At 31.6% G+C, this 15,347-nt stretch overlaps 1 protein-coding gene across 1 annotated transcript; it reads left to right on the top strand.

Annotated features, from left to right (window-relative positions):
* Window positions 1-12,108: 12,108 nt before the first annotated feature.
* Window positions 12,109-12,907, top strand: LOC131151126 (glutaredoxin-C6-like). Its single transcript, XM_058102366.1, has one exon. The coding sequence runs from the start codon at window positions 12,214-12,216 to the stop codon at window positions 12,655-12,657; it is 444 nt and encodes a 147-aa protein (XP_057958349.1). The 5' UTR covers window positions 12,109-12,213; the 3' UTR covers window positions 12,658-12,907.
* The last annotated feature ends 2,440 nt before the right edge of the window (window positions 12,908-15,347 follow it).

The raw sequence follows: 15,347 nt of genomic DNA on the forward strand, positions 1-15,347 counted from the left end.
CATTTTTCACAAAATACTAGCTTAATTTATCCCTTTACCTGACTATTGAGAAAGCCCCCAAAACAATCTAGTCTAACCCTGTAAGATTTCTTGACCAATACCTTGAAACCGAAAATTTTCAGTATTAAACTTCAGTATTTTCATACGTACATCATTTCTTACAACTACCATAAGATCAAATTTGTCTTAAAAAGCCTTACCTCAATTCAGGGATGATTTCCAACTTGCTTTCACCAACGATCCGCTCCGGCAGATTTGGAGAGAACTTCCCTAGGATCGTTGTGGTGACTTCGGATTGTCGATCTAGCGTAAATCTGGCCCAAAATCGATGAAATAAAGAGAGAGAACTGAAGGGGAGAGAGAGAGGAGAGAGTTTGCTTATGAAAGAAGTTAAAAATCAGATTTTCCATACTTATAGAACAGGATTCGTTGACGAATTCTTATTAATTTCATTAACGAAATTTAGTCGATTCAAAACCCCCTCTCAATATTTCTTCGTCGACGGAATTCAGTCTTCGTCGACGAATTTTCTTAAGCCTTCGTCGACGAATTCCCTGTATTTGTCGACGAAAACCTGCTATTTTCCTCTCGTCTAATCCTTTCAAAATCCAATTTTGTCGACTGCCTCCTTCTATTTCCAATTTCCATTTCCCTTCCTTTTATCATTTAATTCCCATTTTTATTCGGGTCGTTACATTAGAAGCGTCACTGTCCCAATACCTTGTATTTTACATGACTTATTGTTTCCTAGGATAACATGACCTCCTTCTAAGCATGTAAAGGAATCAAACTAGTTTTTCAATGGACACATGTGAAAGGAACATCCTGAATCTAATATTCATTCTTTTCCTGAATCTTTCTCAGAGACGGTCAACCCTTTTACACTATCATACCCATCTAAAACTACAACTGTCTTATCCTTTGATTCAGAGGTGGTGGCATTGGTAACATTTTTCTTTTTACGGCAGTCTCTCTTAAAATGCCCTTCCTTGTGACAGGCAAACCATTTTAGTGCTTTGCTCTTAGACTTTGATCTAGACCGCTTGTCTTTTCCTTTCTTGTCCCTCTTTTCAGACCTACCTCTCACATTTAACCCTTCCCTTAACCCTGATTTAGACTCAAACTTAGTGTGCAATTCCTTAGAGTACAAAATGACTTGCACATCTTCTAAAGTCAGCCTCTCTCTCCCATACATCATAGTTTCTTTAATATTTTCATATGTGGAATCAAGAAAACTCAATAAAAGAATTGTTTGGTCTTTTTCATCTATACTAATATCAATATTAGTAAGATCCAAAAGAATTTTATTAAATTCATCTAAATGTTCATCAATAGATGTTCCAGGGGTCATTCTAAAGGTATAAAGTCTAGTCTTCTTGTGGAGTCTATTTGTTAGGGATTTTTTCATGTACAAACTTTCTAATTTTGACCAAACTCTAACTACCATATCCTCACTGGCAACTTCCCTAAGCACTTTGTCTCCTAAGGACATGATAATGGCACTATGTGCTTTTTGGAGAATTTTGGGCTTCACTTTTTCGGTGGAGGGAAAACTTAGTTTCCCCTCTTGTGAAGTGGAAGCTCCCTTCTTTTCCCCAAGAAGAGCCTCCTTAAGCCCCTGTTGTACCAAGATGGCACGCATCTTAATCTTCCATAAACCAAAGTCATTTTTTTCGGTGAATTTTTCTATTTCAAACTTAGTGGTCCCCATCACATATCTAGGCTCTAATACCACTTGTTGTGTGTATAACTTGATTGTCAATTCTAATTTTTAGATTTTAATTAAATATAAATTGTTTATGAACCATAATAAGAATTTGATTATAGTTCTGTAGCAATCACAACCACACATAAAATAAAACCTGTTTATTTCAACATGTGTGTGTGTGCCAAGCCTGATCAAGAAAAATCTTTGTTCACCAATCCAATATTCAAAAAAACCACAATAAATTCAGCAAAACATAAACATGCCAATCACACAACCACAAGAACACATTTACGTGGTTCGGCCCAAAAATTGGCCTACATCCACAGTAGGAACTCACCTTCGGAGACGCTATATTAAAACGGTGAAAATAAATACAAGTACACAGATTTACCTCCCTTGGCTTACCGATCTCCTCTAAAAATCAGCTCAAGAAACAACCAAGAAAATCCCTCTTCGCATCTGCGAAGAGCCCTAGGCTTCTTCCTATCTTCCTCCCTGATTTCCCTAAAAAAACCCTCCCAAGAAACTAGATTTTTGCTTACCTTCCCCTTACCTGTGCGTGAACCTCCGCTGGAGACTAGAGATCCCCAACGCCGAACCACCCTCCTCCTGTCGTCTCCCTCTCTCGTGCATTGCAGCTGAAGGATCTCTCTCGGCTAGAGATGGCTTTCTCGGGTTGCAGGTCTCTCTCTCACTGGTGAAGACACTTGCGGTTCTACAAGAAGAAGCCTCGGCTGCGCTAAACCCCTTTTGAAGCTGCCAAACAAAAAAGTATAAACTCCCCCCGCCCCCTGTTGTTTTGTTTTTTGTTTAAAACACAAAAGAAAGGATCAAATTACATCCATGCCCCCCTAGATGGAAAATAAAAAAAAAAAACACACAGCCGCTAGATCTCTAATAGAATGGACGGCCTGGATTCCTTTAAGCTTGACACTCCAACAATATATATATAAAATTGACAAAAGAAATTATAAGTTCGTCCTTATACTATTAAGAAAAAATTATTTTTTTCTTTATTATTTTAATTAGTATAATTAAGGACTTGTACTTATTAATTTAATGTAATTGTCTTTGCCATCCTTAATAAAAGTAAAAATACTAGTAATCTCCCTTACAAATATAAAATGACGAATTGGAATTATATGTTAAACTACTATTATTTGTCACAAGCCTAATTATAACAAAATCTCAAAAAATTATATTTGTCAAGTGATTATGACTTCAAGTACATAATTAGAATAAAATATTTCAAAAATAATATATATATATATATATATATATATATATATATCTTGTGTAACCAATAATATTTATGCTCGGAGATATAAGTAAGTCACGCTTACTTGTGAGCTGCTTGGACTCGACTCTTCCCCTAACTTGATTCGACTCGATTATATTCAGGTTCAAGTCTGATTTACTCGAGTTAAGTTTCGAGTCTACTTGAACTCTTTAATTTTATTATTTTATATTAAATATGTCATGTGATATGTATTTTATAAATATTTTTAATATTGTGCGTAAATTATATATATTTCATATTAATTTATAATCGATTCAAGCTTAATTAAATTGAGTTCGAACTTTAGCACCTTGCATTTAAGTCAAATTTCAAGTATAACATTTTCAAGATGAGTCAAGTTCGAGTATTTTATTATGCCAACTCAACTCGAATGCACCCCTACTCCAAATGGACCAACTATTCTAATGACAAAAAAATCTTTCTTTAACTTATGCTTTTCAATTTATAAATATTAAATTTGTTTAAGTGATAAATTTAATTAGATAAAATTAATTAGGACAAGTGTAAATTAAATTTACAAAAAATTAAATAAATTTTAGTTAATAATGAAATCACTAGCTTATCATTTCACTTTAACAGTTGGTCAAATTTAAGTGCCGACCATGCCATTGAGCTTCTAAGAAGTAAGAATAAACCTCCCCAAGAAGCAATTGACTGACTCGGATGAAACCATGATGATGTCACCATTTAGAGGGCGAAAATATCAGGGAAGCCAACGGTACTCGTGGCAGCCACGTGTACGGTGGAAGGAGCAGTCAGTTATTCTTGCAGTACACGCAGAGGATGACGTAGGACACCCCCTACGTGGCAGAGAGGATCTACTTTCGAGTTCTGAATGCGTCCAACCATCAAAAGAAGGACTTTGTCATTTATTTTTTTATTTTTATTATGCCCGCTGGTGACGAGAGCCGACAGAGATTCAGAGCATGATGTCACCTCCGCTGGGCCCCACGTCCCCACCGCTGCATTGTCACGTCGAGTTGCGTCACCCACCTGTCGCCTCCACGAACTAAAGGCCATTAAAAGCCAGCGGCGCCGACAGCTTACGTAAAAGCTCTGCACGCTCAAGTGGCTAAACTCTATCTCTGGTCTCTGCTAATGTGCGCCCCTTGCACCATTTTGCACCACAGATTTTTATTTTCTTGACTTTTTTTTCCCACCATTGTCTCTTTACCTGCTAGACTACTATATATATATATATATATATTAGAATATCTGGGAGGAAATTTTTATTCATAATAATACTTTTATTTAAACAAATTTTCAATAGTTTCAACTATCAGTTGCACACAGTCGCTATTAAAAAAAAAAAAACAAAAAACAAAAATCCCAATGTTTTTTTGAGAAAGTTTCATAAAATTATTTTGAGTGGATCGCATGATAATTACATTTGCATGTTAGCTAAGTCATTTAATTAATTATGAGTTAGAAACCAAAAAAAATTAATACTAAAAAAATTTGACTTTTCAACCCACACAAAGTGATTAAAGTTGGTATTTATAATGTATTTTTGAGGTATTCAAATATGTTAATACTCTTATATTGATTCGGCTACCGAAAGTATTTGATTTTATTATATTAGCAAAAGTAATAAAATAGGATTTTAGGGTTAGCTTGATACATTTGCTATTTTTCGTTTTATGGCTTTTTGTACAGCAAAGAAACCAATTATATAAATATATTTGTTTATATTGTCAGTTTTCTGTTTCTGTTGTTAATTTTCAACTCTTTGCAAAACAATTAAAAATTAAGAGTCTATTTGATATTGTTACTGTTTCCAGCTTTCTATTTCTATTTCTCTGCAGGAAAAAAGATAATATAAAGTGCATTTGTTTTTGTTGTTAGTTTTTTATTTCTACTGTTAGTTTTTAACTATTTGTTAAAAAACTGAAAGTCAAATTTTATGATTTTCAATTATTTTAATAATCTATTGTCAAAAAAATAGGTTGCTAGTTTCTTATTTTTAATTTCTATTTTTGGTTTTTAATTTTTGCTTTTAGTTTTCGTTTCTCTAATTTTTGACAGTAATACCAAACGACCCCTAAATTTTATGATTTTGAATTGTTTTGTCAACCTGTTGGCAAAAATTTTAATATCCAAAAATAACTCTTTTGAATCAAATCATTTATTTTACATACTTTTAAATAAAAATAAAAATAAAAATAAAAATAAAATGATTATATGAATTCAAATATAATTTTAGTTACAAAATTTTTTTACTATTTTTCAAGTGTAATTTCCAATAAAAAATTTTATTGTAATTTTGTAGTATTAAAATTAATTAAAATAATTATTATATTTTTAGTGTATATTATTTAAATCATGTTTTTATAATATATTTGATTTAAGATGAAAATGAGCATTTTTAATGAAGTTTTTAATTTATTTTAACTTTATAAATATTAAATAAACATGCTGTTGGTTTTATGATTTTTAGTTTTTATTTCTATTTTTGGTTTTCATAGAATCATAATTTTTTATAGTGATATCAAACGAATATGAGTATTACTCGTAGGGTCTTTTATGCCATAGAAAAATCATTAATACACTTCTAATTTTTTAATAAAATTATCTCCACAATGCTAGATAATGAATGTCTGGAGTTTTGTATATTTTTTAGAAAATAATAATTTGATTATTTAATATAGTTTTAAAATTTTTAGTGGGAATTGTTGGTCGTACAGAGCTACCTGATTTACTTGGTATCATCCCCAACAGAGTCATAATTTTCTTCTACTGAACCAATAAAAAAATTTTAAGTTAAAAAAGTAATAAAAAATTTCTTAGTAAATTATTGAATAATGCAATCCATACTTTTCATTAAAAATGTTTCTCTTGATTCTAGAGAAGTATTTTGAGTTCACCAATCCAATTTTGTGTTTTTTTCAATTATATATATATATATATATATATATATATATTATAAAAATAGTGGTTGAACAAATAGTTGAAGAGAAAATGAAACACTTTGGATCCAATTTTCTCTATTTAAGGAGAAAATATTATGTACACCGAATATTAAATAATTTTTCTTTTACAATAAAATAATATTAAATTCAGGATATACACTGGTGTAACTAATAGTTTTTTTCTATCTGAGAATGTAATATTTCACTCGAAATAATTGATTTAATACACATAGATGAATACCAATTTAACTCAAAAGTTTAAGTTTATTCTGTTTATGAACAATAGTGTAAATAATCACTCATTATGGATTTAATTTTTTTAATGTGAGGCAATTTATAAATAATTTGACATTTTATGAAGTCACAACAAGTGGTAACCTTTTTTTGAAAAAATAAAATAAAATATTTATTAAACACAACTTGAGATTTTAAATTAAATAAAAAAAAAATTAGTCGAGGATTCAGGTAGCACTAGCAGTACAGCTGTGGTTAATAATTAAGGAAGCTACGGACAATTAAGTCGATGTGGGGGAGAATGGAATTTGGTACGTCTCTCTGACTTTGGAGGACGTCATCAAATTCTAGATTAAATTTATTTTATTTTAATTCCCATCCTATCCCTTTGTTTTCTATGCACGCCTTAATTTGACTTTTAGACTTCTATCTTCTTCCGCCGCGTGATTTACCTTTCTGTCCTCCATCATGCAAACGAGATTAAATTCCCCTGCGCAATGGTAAAGAATCGTTGACCAAAAAAAAAATAACCTTCTACAAATTTAATAATATGCTGTCTTTGATAATATAAATTTTAGGTTACAAATTTAAATTTAAATAAAATATAATATATTTTTGTATTAATTTTTATCTAAATTTATACAAATGTAAATAAGACCCTTTTTAAATATAAAATTAAAATATTAATTATTTTTAACGTAGTATGGATGGTTCAGGATAGATTTGAACAAATTACAATATAATTTTGTATAGCATTTTTATTCAAATTTAATACAATTCTTAATCTAAAATCTATCTAAACATAAGATAAGATTCAATTTGTTGATGACCTCTGAAGAATTTTTTGATTGATAATTATAATAATGTAACGTCTTTGAGAGTGAAAGAAATTCTCGAAAAATTGTTAGGAATCTCAAGATCCCTTAATTGTAGGTAACCGTTACAATGTTGATTTTTTGTTTCATAAAAAGTGTATAGCTCACTATTATATATTAAATGGTGTGCATGTTCTCTTAATTTCTTGGATATGATGGTCATTAACTATAAACATTTTTTTTTTTTTTGAATGTGGGCACGGTTCTTACTATATAACAATAATATAAAAGTTTTTATCCCTATAAGAACTTTATAATATTATTATACAGGGCAAAAGATATTCACTTTTTTTAAGATTTAACAAAAAAAGAAATTTTCTTGAGATTTCAAAACTGTCACAAACTTTTTCTGAAATTTTAAAAATATCACATACCCCCTTTGAGATTTGTCGAAAAAGATACAAATTTTTCTTAAAAGAAATTTTTTTTTTTTTTTTCGGTTGATCTAATATAAGAGAGATTTATGTCTTTTTGATAAACCCGGCCTTAGAGAAGGTTCTTAAAATTTTAAGACCTCATTTCTAAAGATTTTAGAATCTTATAAAAAAATTATTAAATTTTTATTAAAACTTAAAACAAACTCCATAAATTAGTGTAAGATGGAAGTGTTGATTGGGAAGAGGGCACATGCCTCCTCCGTCACATGTCCCAAAACACCTCTCCTCTTGCTCCATTTCATTATCAGCCGTTCAATAATAATAATAAAAAGAATAAAAAACTTTATCTAAGGGTGGGGGTGGGGCAGATGTTGAGGATGACGAGGGGCCATGACCATGATTTGATCTGCAGATTTGACCTTGTGCATGGTGCATGGTGCATGGTGCATGGTGATACCCATTACCCACTAGTTCCAATCATCACTCCTCTCACCTGCGTCGCATCCTCCCTTTCTCCTTCTCCATCCTCCAATCAAATCCAAAATTTGGCCAGACCCGCGACCCAAGAAAGACACCACAGTTGACTTCCTACACGTGTTATAATACAATTGGGCTATTGCCCAGGTAATGGCTGTTGCATGCGGCCATGCACCCACATACTGTACCTCCACCACCATAGACAGTAAATGCCCGGGAGAGGCTTTATCTCAATCTAAATCTCAATCTTATGGCTTATGGGCCCCGCAGCCCACGAGCCCATTTAATCGCGCCCGGTCCATCCCTATCGCCCCATCGCTACCCGGGCCCTTCCATTGGTCTAGGACCTGCGGCCCAGAAGCCCCGGCCACCGGCTTTCTTCCCGCCCAAATCAGAGGAGTGGCCACGTGGCTGACAGGACACGTCACGGTGACGGGTGAAGTGGAATTCCCCACTCCCTCCTCCGATGATTATGTCACGGCATGAAACGGGACCCACTCAGCGGAGGACACGTCGGCGGATGCCGTCCTCTTTCTACTTATTTATTTTTAATATAAATAAAAAATATATAAATTAATTAATTAATTAAAACTACGGTGGCGTCACGGCTCCACGTCGAAGTCAAGCTGACGTCAGCGTCATTTAATTGGCATGGCTGATGGCTCCATGTGACCCGCCTTAAAGCCACTTATTAACCGGCACACTGTTCCCAAACTACCCTTACTACGTGCCAATCGGTTTCTCTCACGCTCCCCGGGTGGGCGGTGTATCTCACTTCCCAATCATGCAACTCTATTCAAAGTCAATGTTTATAAAAAAACAAGGTACTTTTTTTTTTTTTAATGCAGGTAAAAAATAGTTATGAGGTTTAATTTATAATGTTAAATTTTTATATACCACTTATACTCGTTTACTACCTTGTTTATTTAATATGCTTCGAAAATATGTGACGATTAAAGTAAGGAGTAAAATTTTGTTATGTAAAATCATAATTATAATACTTTGACAAAAATTTTTCTTCCTATAGTCACGCATTCATAGCGGTGAATTTAGAACTCGAGCTCAATGAGAGCTAAGACTCTCATCCTTAATGTATTTTTTAATTTTTTGAAAATTTTTAAGATTACTTTTGTACAGTTTTTCATTTATAATTATAATGTGTTAAAGTCAAATTTTCAATATATTGGATTCGCTCCTCAATTGATTTTATATAGACCCTAAATAAGTTGCATAAGTGAAATTTCAGATAAGTCAATTGTTTTAAGTCTACTTAATTACATATATGCTACGAGGAGTTTTTGACCAATTGAGCAGGGGCTATAGTCCACATTCACACACATACATAGATATGTTCATGTTATGGATTTACTTGATGAATGATTGAGATATCAAGAAAAATGTCACATCAGTTATAAGAAATTGATTCATCGAGATGTTAGGAAAAAGGTCACGTCAATTACAAGAAATGACAATTTTGCATTGCATAGCATTGAAACTATGTGCAATGTTTAGTGCATAATATGTTGCAAACTGAAGTTTAATGACCAATTCAAAAATTAAACTACTATTAAAGATCAATAACAATTCATGAAAGTTTACCTTATTTTGTACCATATTAAAAATTCGCATTTAAAAAATCTAAGAGAGAAGAAAATTGGGAGTGTTTTGAAACAATTTAAAGGGTTTAAATGGCTAAATAATATGTACAAGATTATAAAATAGCTTTGGGGGTATTTGAATGCTTTGACATAAATGTTTTTATTTTGGGGTTTTAACTTCTAAATCTATCTCTTTTCAAGAATTTCATGGTAATGATTATGAAGAAAATTTCATGTGTGAAATACTTTTAAGTTGGACTATATTTTTTTTTTTTTTATGTATTTATTATATGAACCTCTAAATATTTAGAACATAATATTAATACTCACATGGACGTGATCAGTATATCATTGAATATATCTTTTTGACATCATCGCAAGCATGTGTATTTATATTACTCTTTAAAGGTTGAAATATCGTACAAAAGTTAAGTTATGAGGTTATTTAAGATTTATTAAATTGAAATGTGATAAGAAAATTGAATATATTGTATGTGAATTGAAGAGCTGACTCTAACATTAAATTTGTCAAACATTTTTAATATTATAAGAATGAAGTTAAGTCAACTATTTTAATTTTTTAGTGTATGTTTCTCTTTGTTGGAAATTGACATTGATACTTTAATGATGTAATTTATACTTGGTTGATGAAGCTTATGACTTTATATATATATATCTATATAAAAGCTAGTTATGAGTTATAGAAATTGGGTAAAGAACTTTGGAAATGCAATAGTCATTTTTTCTTTAATGTGTGGTGTTTGTTGTTGATTACATATTTTGAAAACCAAAAAAATAAAAAAATAAAAATATAAAACAAAACGCTCAAACTTAAACTTGAAAAAAAAAATTATAAGATTGCTAATGGTATACACATAATTAAATTAATCAAATCTTACATCTTAATACCATGTTTCGACTCAAAAATATATTCTTTTATCATATGAATGGATAGAAATTACGTAGAAATTTTTATAATATTGTGACATAAGTGTGACAAAAAAAAAACGATAATAATTTCATTCGATTGTGAAAGTAATGTGACATTATTTTCAAGGGATAGACTTGCTACCTTTTTTTTTGGTGATATAAGGATGAAGTTATGACTTACGTAAATGGTAAGCATCTTTATTCAAATAAGATCATTTGACTTACCCAATTTTTATCACTTTACAATACTACTTTATAATAATATGAGAGAGAGAGAGAGTTATAAAGAAGTTAGGTGATGATGGATATCAATGAGATTGATATTAAGATATTTCTTCTTAGAGAATATTGATTTGACTCGATAAATGGGACCACCCTCCAACAGCATATTGCCACCAAAAGTAGAACCTCTTATTTCTTGTAAAGAATCTCCTAATTGTCCCAGACTAACTAAAAGGAGATTTTTTAATCAGAAAACTTTTAAAATCAACAATTTTCCTTCATAACTACCAAGTTGAGAAGTTTTGGGAGTTATTGTCTATCATTGGCCTCTATGGTAGAATCAGTCGAGAACCATAGAGGCTTTATGTTGTTTTTTATTGTACAAAACTTTAGAAATTCTAACCCATTCTAAAAAAAAATGCTTGAATAGTAGTTAGACTAATAAAGTTGTTTACAAAAATATTACACTTATCTCCTAAATTTCACATTTTTATTCATTCATTATATGTGATGTTGGGATGATAAATGTAATATTGCCACTCCTTAATTTAAGAGAGACTTATTTGGTGAAATATTTCGTTATTTTTTAATCTTTTCATAATATTCAAAATACACTATAACAGTACAAGACATGTGTGAAAGGGAATAACTTTCTCATTGTTTTGAAATAACTTTTTAAGGATTGGATTTTTCTTAAAAAAAAAATATAGGAGACGATTACCTGGAAAAAAGGAAATAAACCTAAGTTACATATATTTGAGAAAGAAATAACGTCTCGTCTTTAATATAGAAGCATCATTAGCTAAAAGTTACATCCGGTCTTTTGATATTCTTTATTCCCAATCTGATTATAATCATAAACTAAAATATTAATCTTGTGTTTTTTTAGAGAGACTTTAAATTTGAATTTGTGTTTATTTAGACAAAATCATAAATTAAAATATTAATTCTATATTTTTTAAAAAGATATTAAATTTGAATTTGTGTGAATGTAGTAAAAATATAATATAAATTTATATCAAATTTTATTTAAATACATGTAAATATAAGTTCGAAACTTAAAATCCATATTATGAAACACATAAGTACACTTTACATAAACAATTACACTTATTGCATAAGCATTGACATTATATTTTAGAGCTTAAATATAAATATGCACAAACTTAAATAAAATAAAATTATAGAATTGTAAATTAATCCATATTAAATTCCATGTAAGTACAAAAATTCCTACACCTAACTCTGAATAAAATAAAAAAAAAGGCATTGTTGAGTGTTTTTGTGAGTAGTTAAACTTCCTTGTTAGTATGATCTATGACTCCAAGTATCACTTGCCAATTGGCGCGTGGGAGAGAGAAAGAGAGAGAGAATTGCGGTTGTGAAATTGTGATGATAGAAATGATGATGTAATAGGGGGAACTTGGTGATGCAGCGAATCACCTCCTCATTTATAAAAGCTCCTTCCCGTTGACACACCCATTCCCATTTCACTCCCACATCTCCCAATTCCCCTCCTGCACTCTGCTTCCTCTCTCTCTCTCTCTCTCTTCCAGTCTCTCTCTCTTCCAGTCTCGCCGGAGATGCAAGGACTACGGGGATACCGGCCGCTGACGGGCGGCGGGGGCGTGAGGCTGGAGCTGACGCCGACAACCAGCTCTCCTCTGGCGATCGACGTGACGGAGTCGGTGGAGATGAGGATCCAGCGGCTGATATCGGAGAACCCGGTGATCATCTTTAGCCGCTCCGCCTGCTGCATGTGCCACGTCATGAAGCGCCTCCTCTCCTCCCTCGGCGTCCACCCCACCGTCATCGAATTGGAGGAGGAGGAGATCGCCGCCCTCTCCTCCCTCGATAACCCCGACTCATCTGACTCCTCCTCCTCATCCTCCGCCACCCCCTCCTCAGCCGATCCCGCTCTCTTCCTCGGCGGCACCCGCGTCGGCGGCCTCGAGAGCCTCGTGGCCCTCCACCTCAGCAGCCACCTCGTCCCCAAGCTCGTCGAAATTGGCGCCATCCAATTGTAGATGTAGTTCTCGTCCCCTCCCGAGGGTATTATTGTAGTTCCGCCCCCCACAAGTTAGGGAAATAATTTTCATTTTCTAATTTCCTCTGTTCCCGGATTTTGATTTTCCTCTCTCTTCAATTATCCGGTTGGGTACTCGCGGCGGCCGGCCCACACGTGTACGCCGGCAATTAGTCGTAGATTTATCTGCTGACGTCGCCGAGGGGATCGACGAGTAATAAATAGGCTTAGCGTAGTGTACGCGAGTTTAAGTGGTGTACGAGTGCTCGAGTTGGAGTCCATTGTATCTGGTTGCGGGAGAATCAGGACCGTTGAAAGTGTAGACCTTTTTATTTTGATTTTTATTTGTAAGGAGATTGTGTTGATGATGATGATGATGGGAGCTTATTTTAGATAGATCCTCTGGTAAAATATTCTCTCCATGAAATGAAATGGGTTGCGTGGGAATACTTTTTCTAAAAAAAATGACGTTTGATGCTCTCTCATACTTTTTTTTTTTTTCGGAAAATATTGTTAATTTAAATTTTGTGTAAATTTAATATAACTTTTACTTAAATTTTAAGTAAATTTAAGTTCAAGATTTAATTTGAACTTTGATTTATTCCTGTCAGCCCATCTTTTTTTTTTTTGTAATTTTTTAAATAGCATAAAAACAACATTTATTTTAATTATTTAATATTAGGGCAAAGGGCACTGATGTCTAGATTGGGTAAAAAGGCATTGATTTTTTTTGAAATTTTAAAATTTTCATAAATGTCCTTGAGATTTTAAATCATAAATTTCCCTTGAAATTTGAAAAAATATAATTAAAAAAAATTGTTCGTTTTTTTTTTTTGACAAATTTTAGGGATGATCTTTGAAATTTTAGAAGAGGTTGATGAAAATTTTGAAATATCTAGGAAATTTTATTTTTAATTTTTATTAAATCTTCAATGAGATCAATGTCTTTTACACTTAATATTATCATTTACGCGGTTTATTTCCTATGTGAAATGTCATGGTGAAATAAATGAAAAAAATATATGACCAATAGTATCATTTTTTGTCATTTTGATAGCAGGGTCAATGTAATCATAAGTGAATCGTGCATAATTAGGATTACAAAAGAGTACAAAGTCAATATTTTTATTCTTTATTGATATTTTTATCTGATTGATTTCGTTCTTATCTTGCACTTGAAGCATAAATTTTAAGTATTAAATTCAAATTTATGTAAATTTGAATAATATTTATTATATCTGTATAATTCTAAATTCAAGTTCAAAGAATCTCCCGAACACAAGATTAGAAAAAAATAAATAGAACTGTTTTAGAGAAAATCACTGTGAGAGCATATTTTCACTTTCAACTTTTCAAATATTTATCTAAAAATTCAATATTTTTTACATTTTGAAGTACAAAATAAAATTGTGCATGAACGGAGAATACAAATACACATCTTTTGCAACTCTCAAGAATTATGAATAATTTCTTTAGTAATTTTGGAGAGGAGAGTGGGAAAAAAATAAGAAAGATATGTATTCACACAATTAGCAATGGAGTTGCAATATTTATTTATTGATGCTAAGCCTATTTAGTAATTAACCTAGAAGCCTTTTAACTATCATTGCTTCACATGTCATTATAAAGAATACAAAGAGATGGCCGAAATTCAAGTTATGTGAAAATGCGTTAATTTTGATAAAGTTTGATATGTTTTACTAAGAAAACCTAATGTTTGAGTCCATATAGTCCTAATATATTAACTTAATAAAATAACTAAAGACTATAATGTACAATAATAAATTAGAATATATATATATATATATATATATATATATATATATTTAAATGATATTGAACTCAAGCTTACGTAAACGGGAAATCTATAAGTGTAGAGTTTTAGGATCCTTTTGCATACCTTTCCTTTGTTGTTTCACATGATTTTGGGAGTTTGTGAAAATACTTGATGTTTGTTTTACTTTATCTTTGATTTTCTACATGTTAGGGGACTTTTGTTCATATTAGTTGCCCCGAGTAGCCCTTTGGTTTGGAAAAGGGTTCAATAAAAAGCCTATTTTAAATTAACAATGGTTGTTGTTGATACATATTCACAGTTTGCTTGAGTTGCCTTAAAATGGTTGATGACGTCACATTACGATTATGAGTAAACCTAAAAATTTTCTTCAATAAAGGTAAAAATATTATAAAATATAAATATTATTCTATATTTCCAAAAGCAAGTATCTAAAATGTGCATACATTCACGTTTTATGCGTGTAAAAATTGTTATAATAGGATTCAATATCAAAAAATCATTGTTGTTCATAACTTTTGTCTGAGTTGGGGATGAGGCAAGGCAAATAACTTTTTTCAATAGGGATAGTTCTTTAATTTACCAAAAATCCTTCTATGTTTTCAAAATTTTGTTGGAGGCATCTATCCTCACCCAATAGTACTTCATCCCACCGCCGACTACAAACTTTTCTGTCTATCTAGTTTTCCCTATAACTTGTTGCTTTATCTTGAAGTGATTATTTAAAACATATGTGTACGTGTACATAACCTATGGAATTTCACACTATTTTTGAAGCATTGCAAAACCATTATTTATAAAAGACACTAATTATATTATACATTTTGACATGCCATAAATATATCAGCTTATAAAAGTAAGTCAAAATCCAGCAACCACTGCCCAAGTCAAATCTT

The sequence above is a fragment of the Malania oleifera genome, chromosome 3, assembly GCF_029873635.1.
Source record: "Malania oleifera isolate guangnan ecotype guangnan chromosome 3, ASM2987363v1, whole genome shotgun sequence".
Classification (NCBI taxonomy): domain Eukaryota; kingdom Viridiplantae; phylum Streptophyta; class Magnoliopsida; order Santalales; family Ximeniaceae; genus Malania; species Malania oleifera.

Bases quoted from the DNA above. Each gene is read 5' to 3' on its own strand.
- LOC131151126 (XM_058102366.1), top strand. From the start codon at position 12,214: ATGCAAGGACTACGGGGATACCGGCCGCTGACGGGCGGCGGGGGCGTG.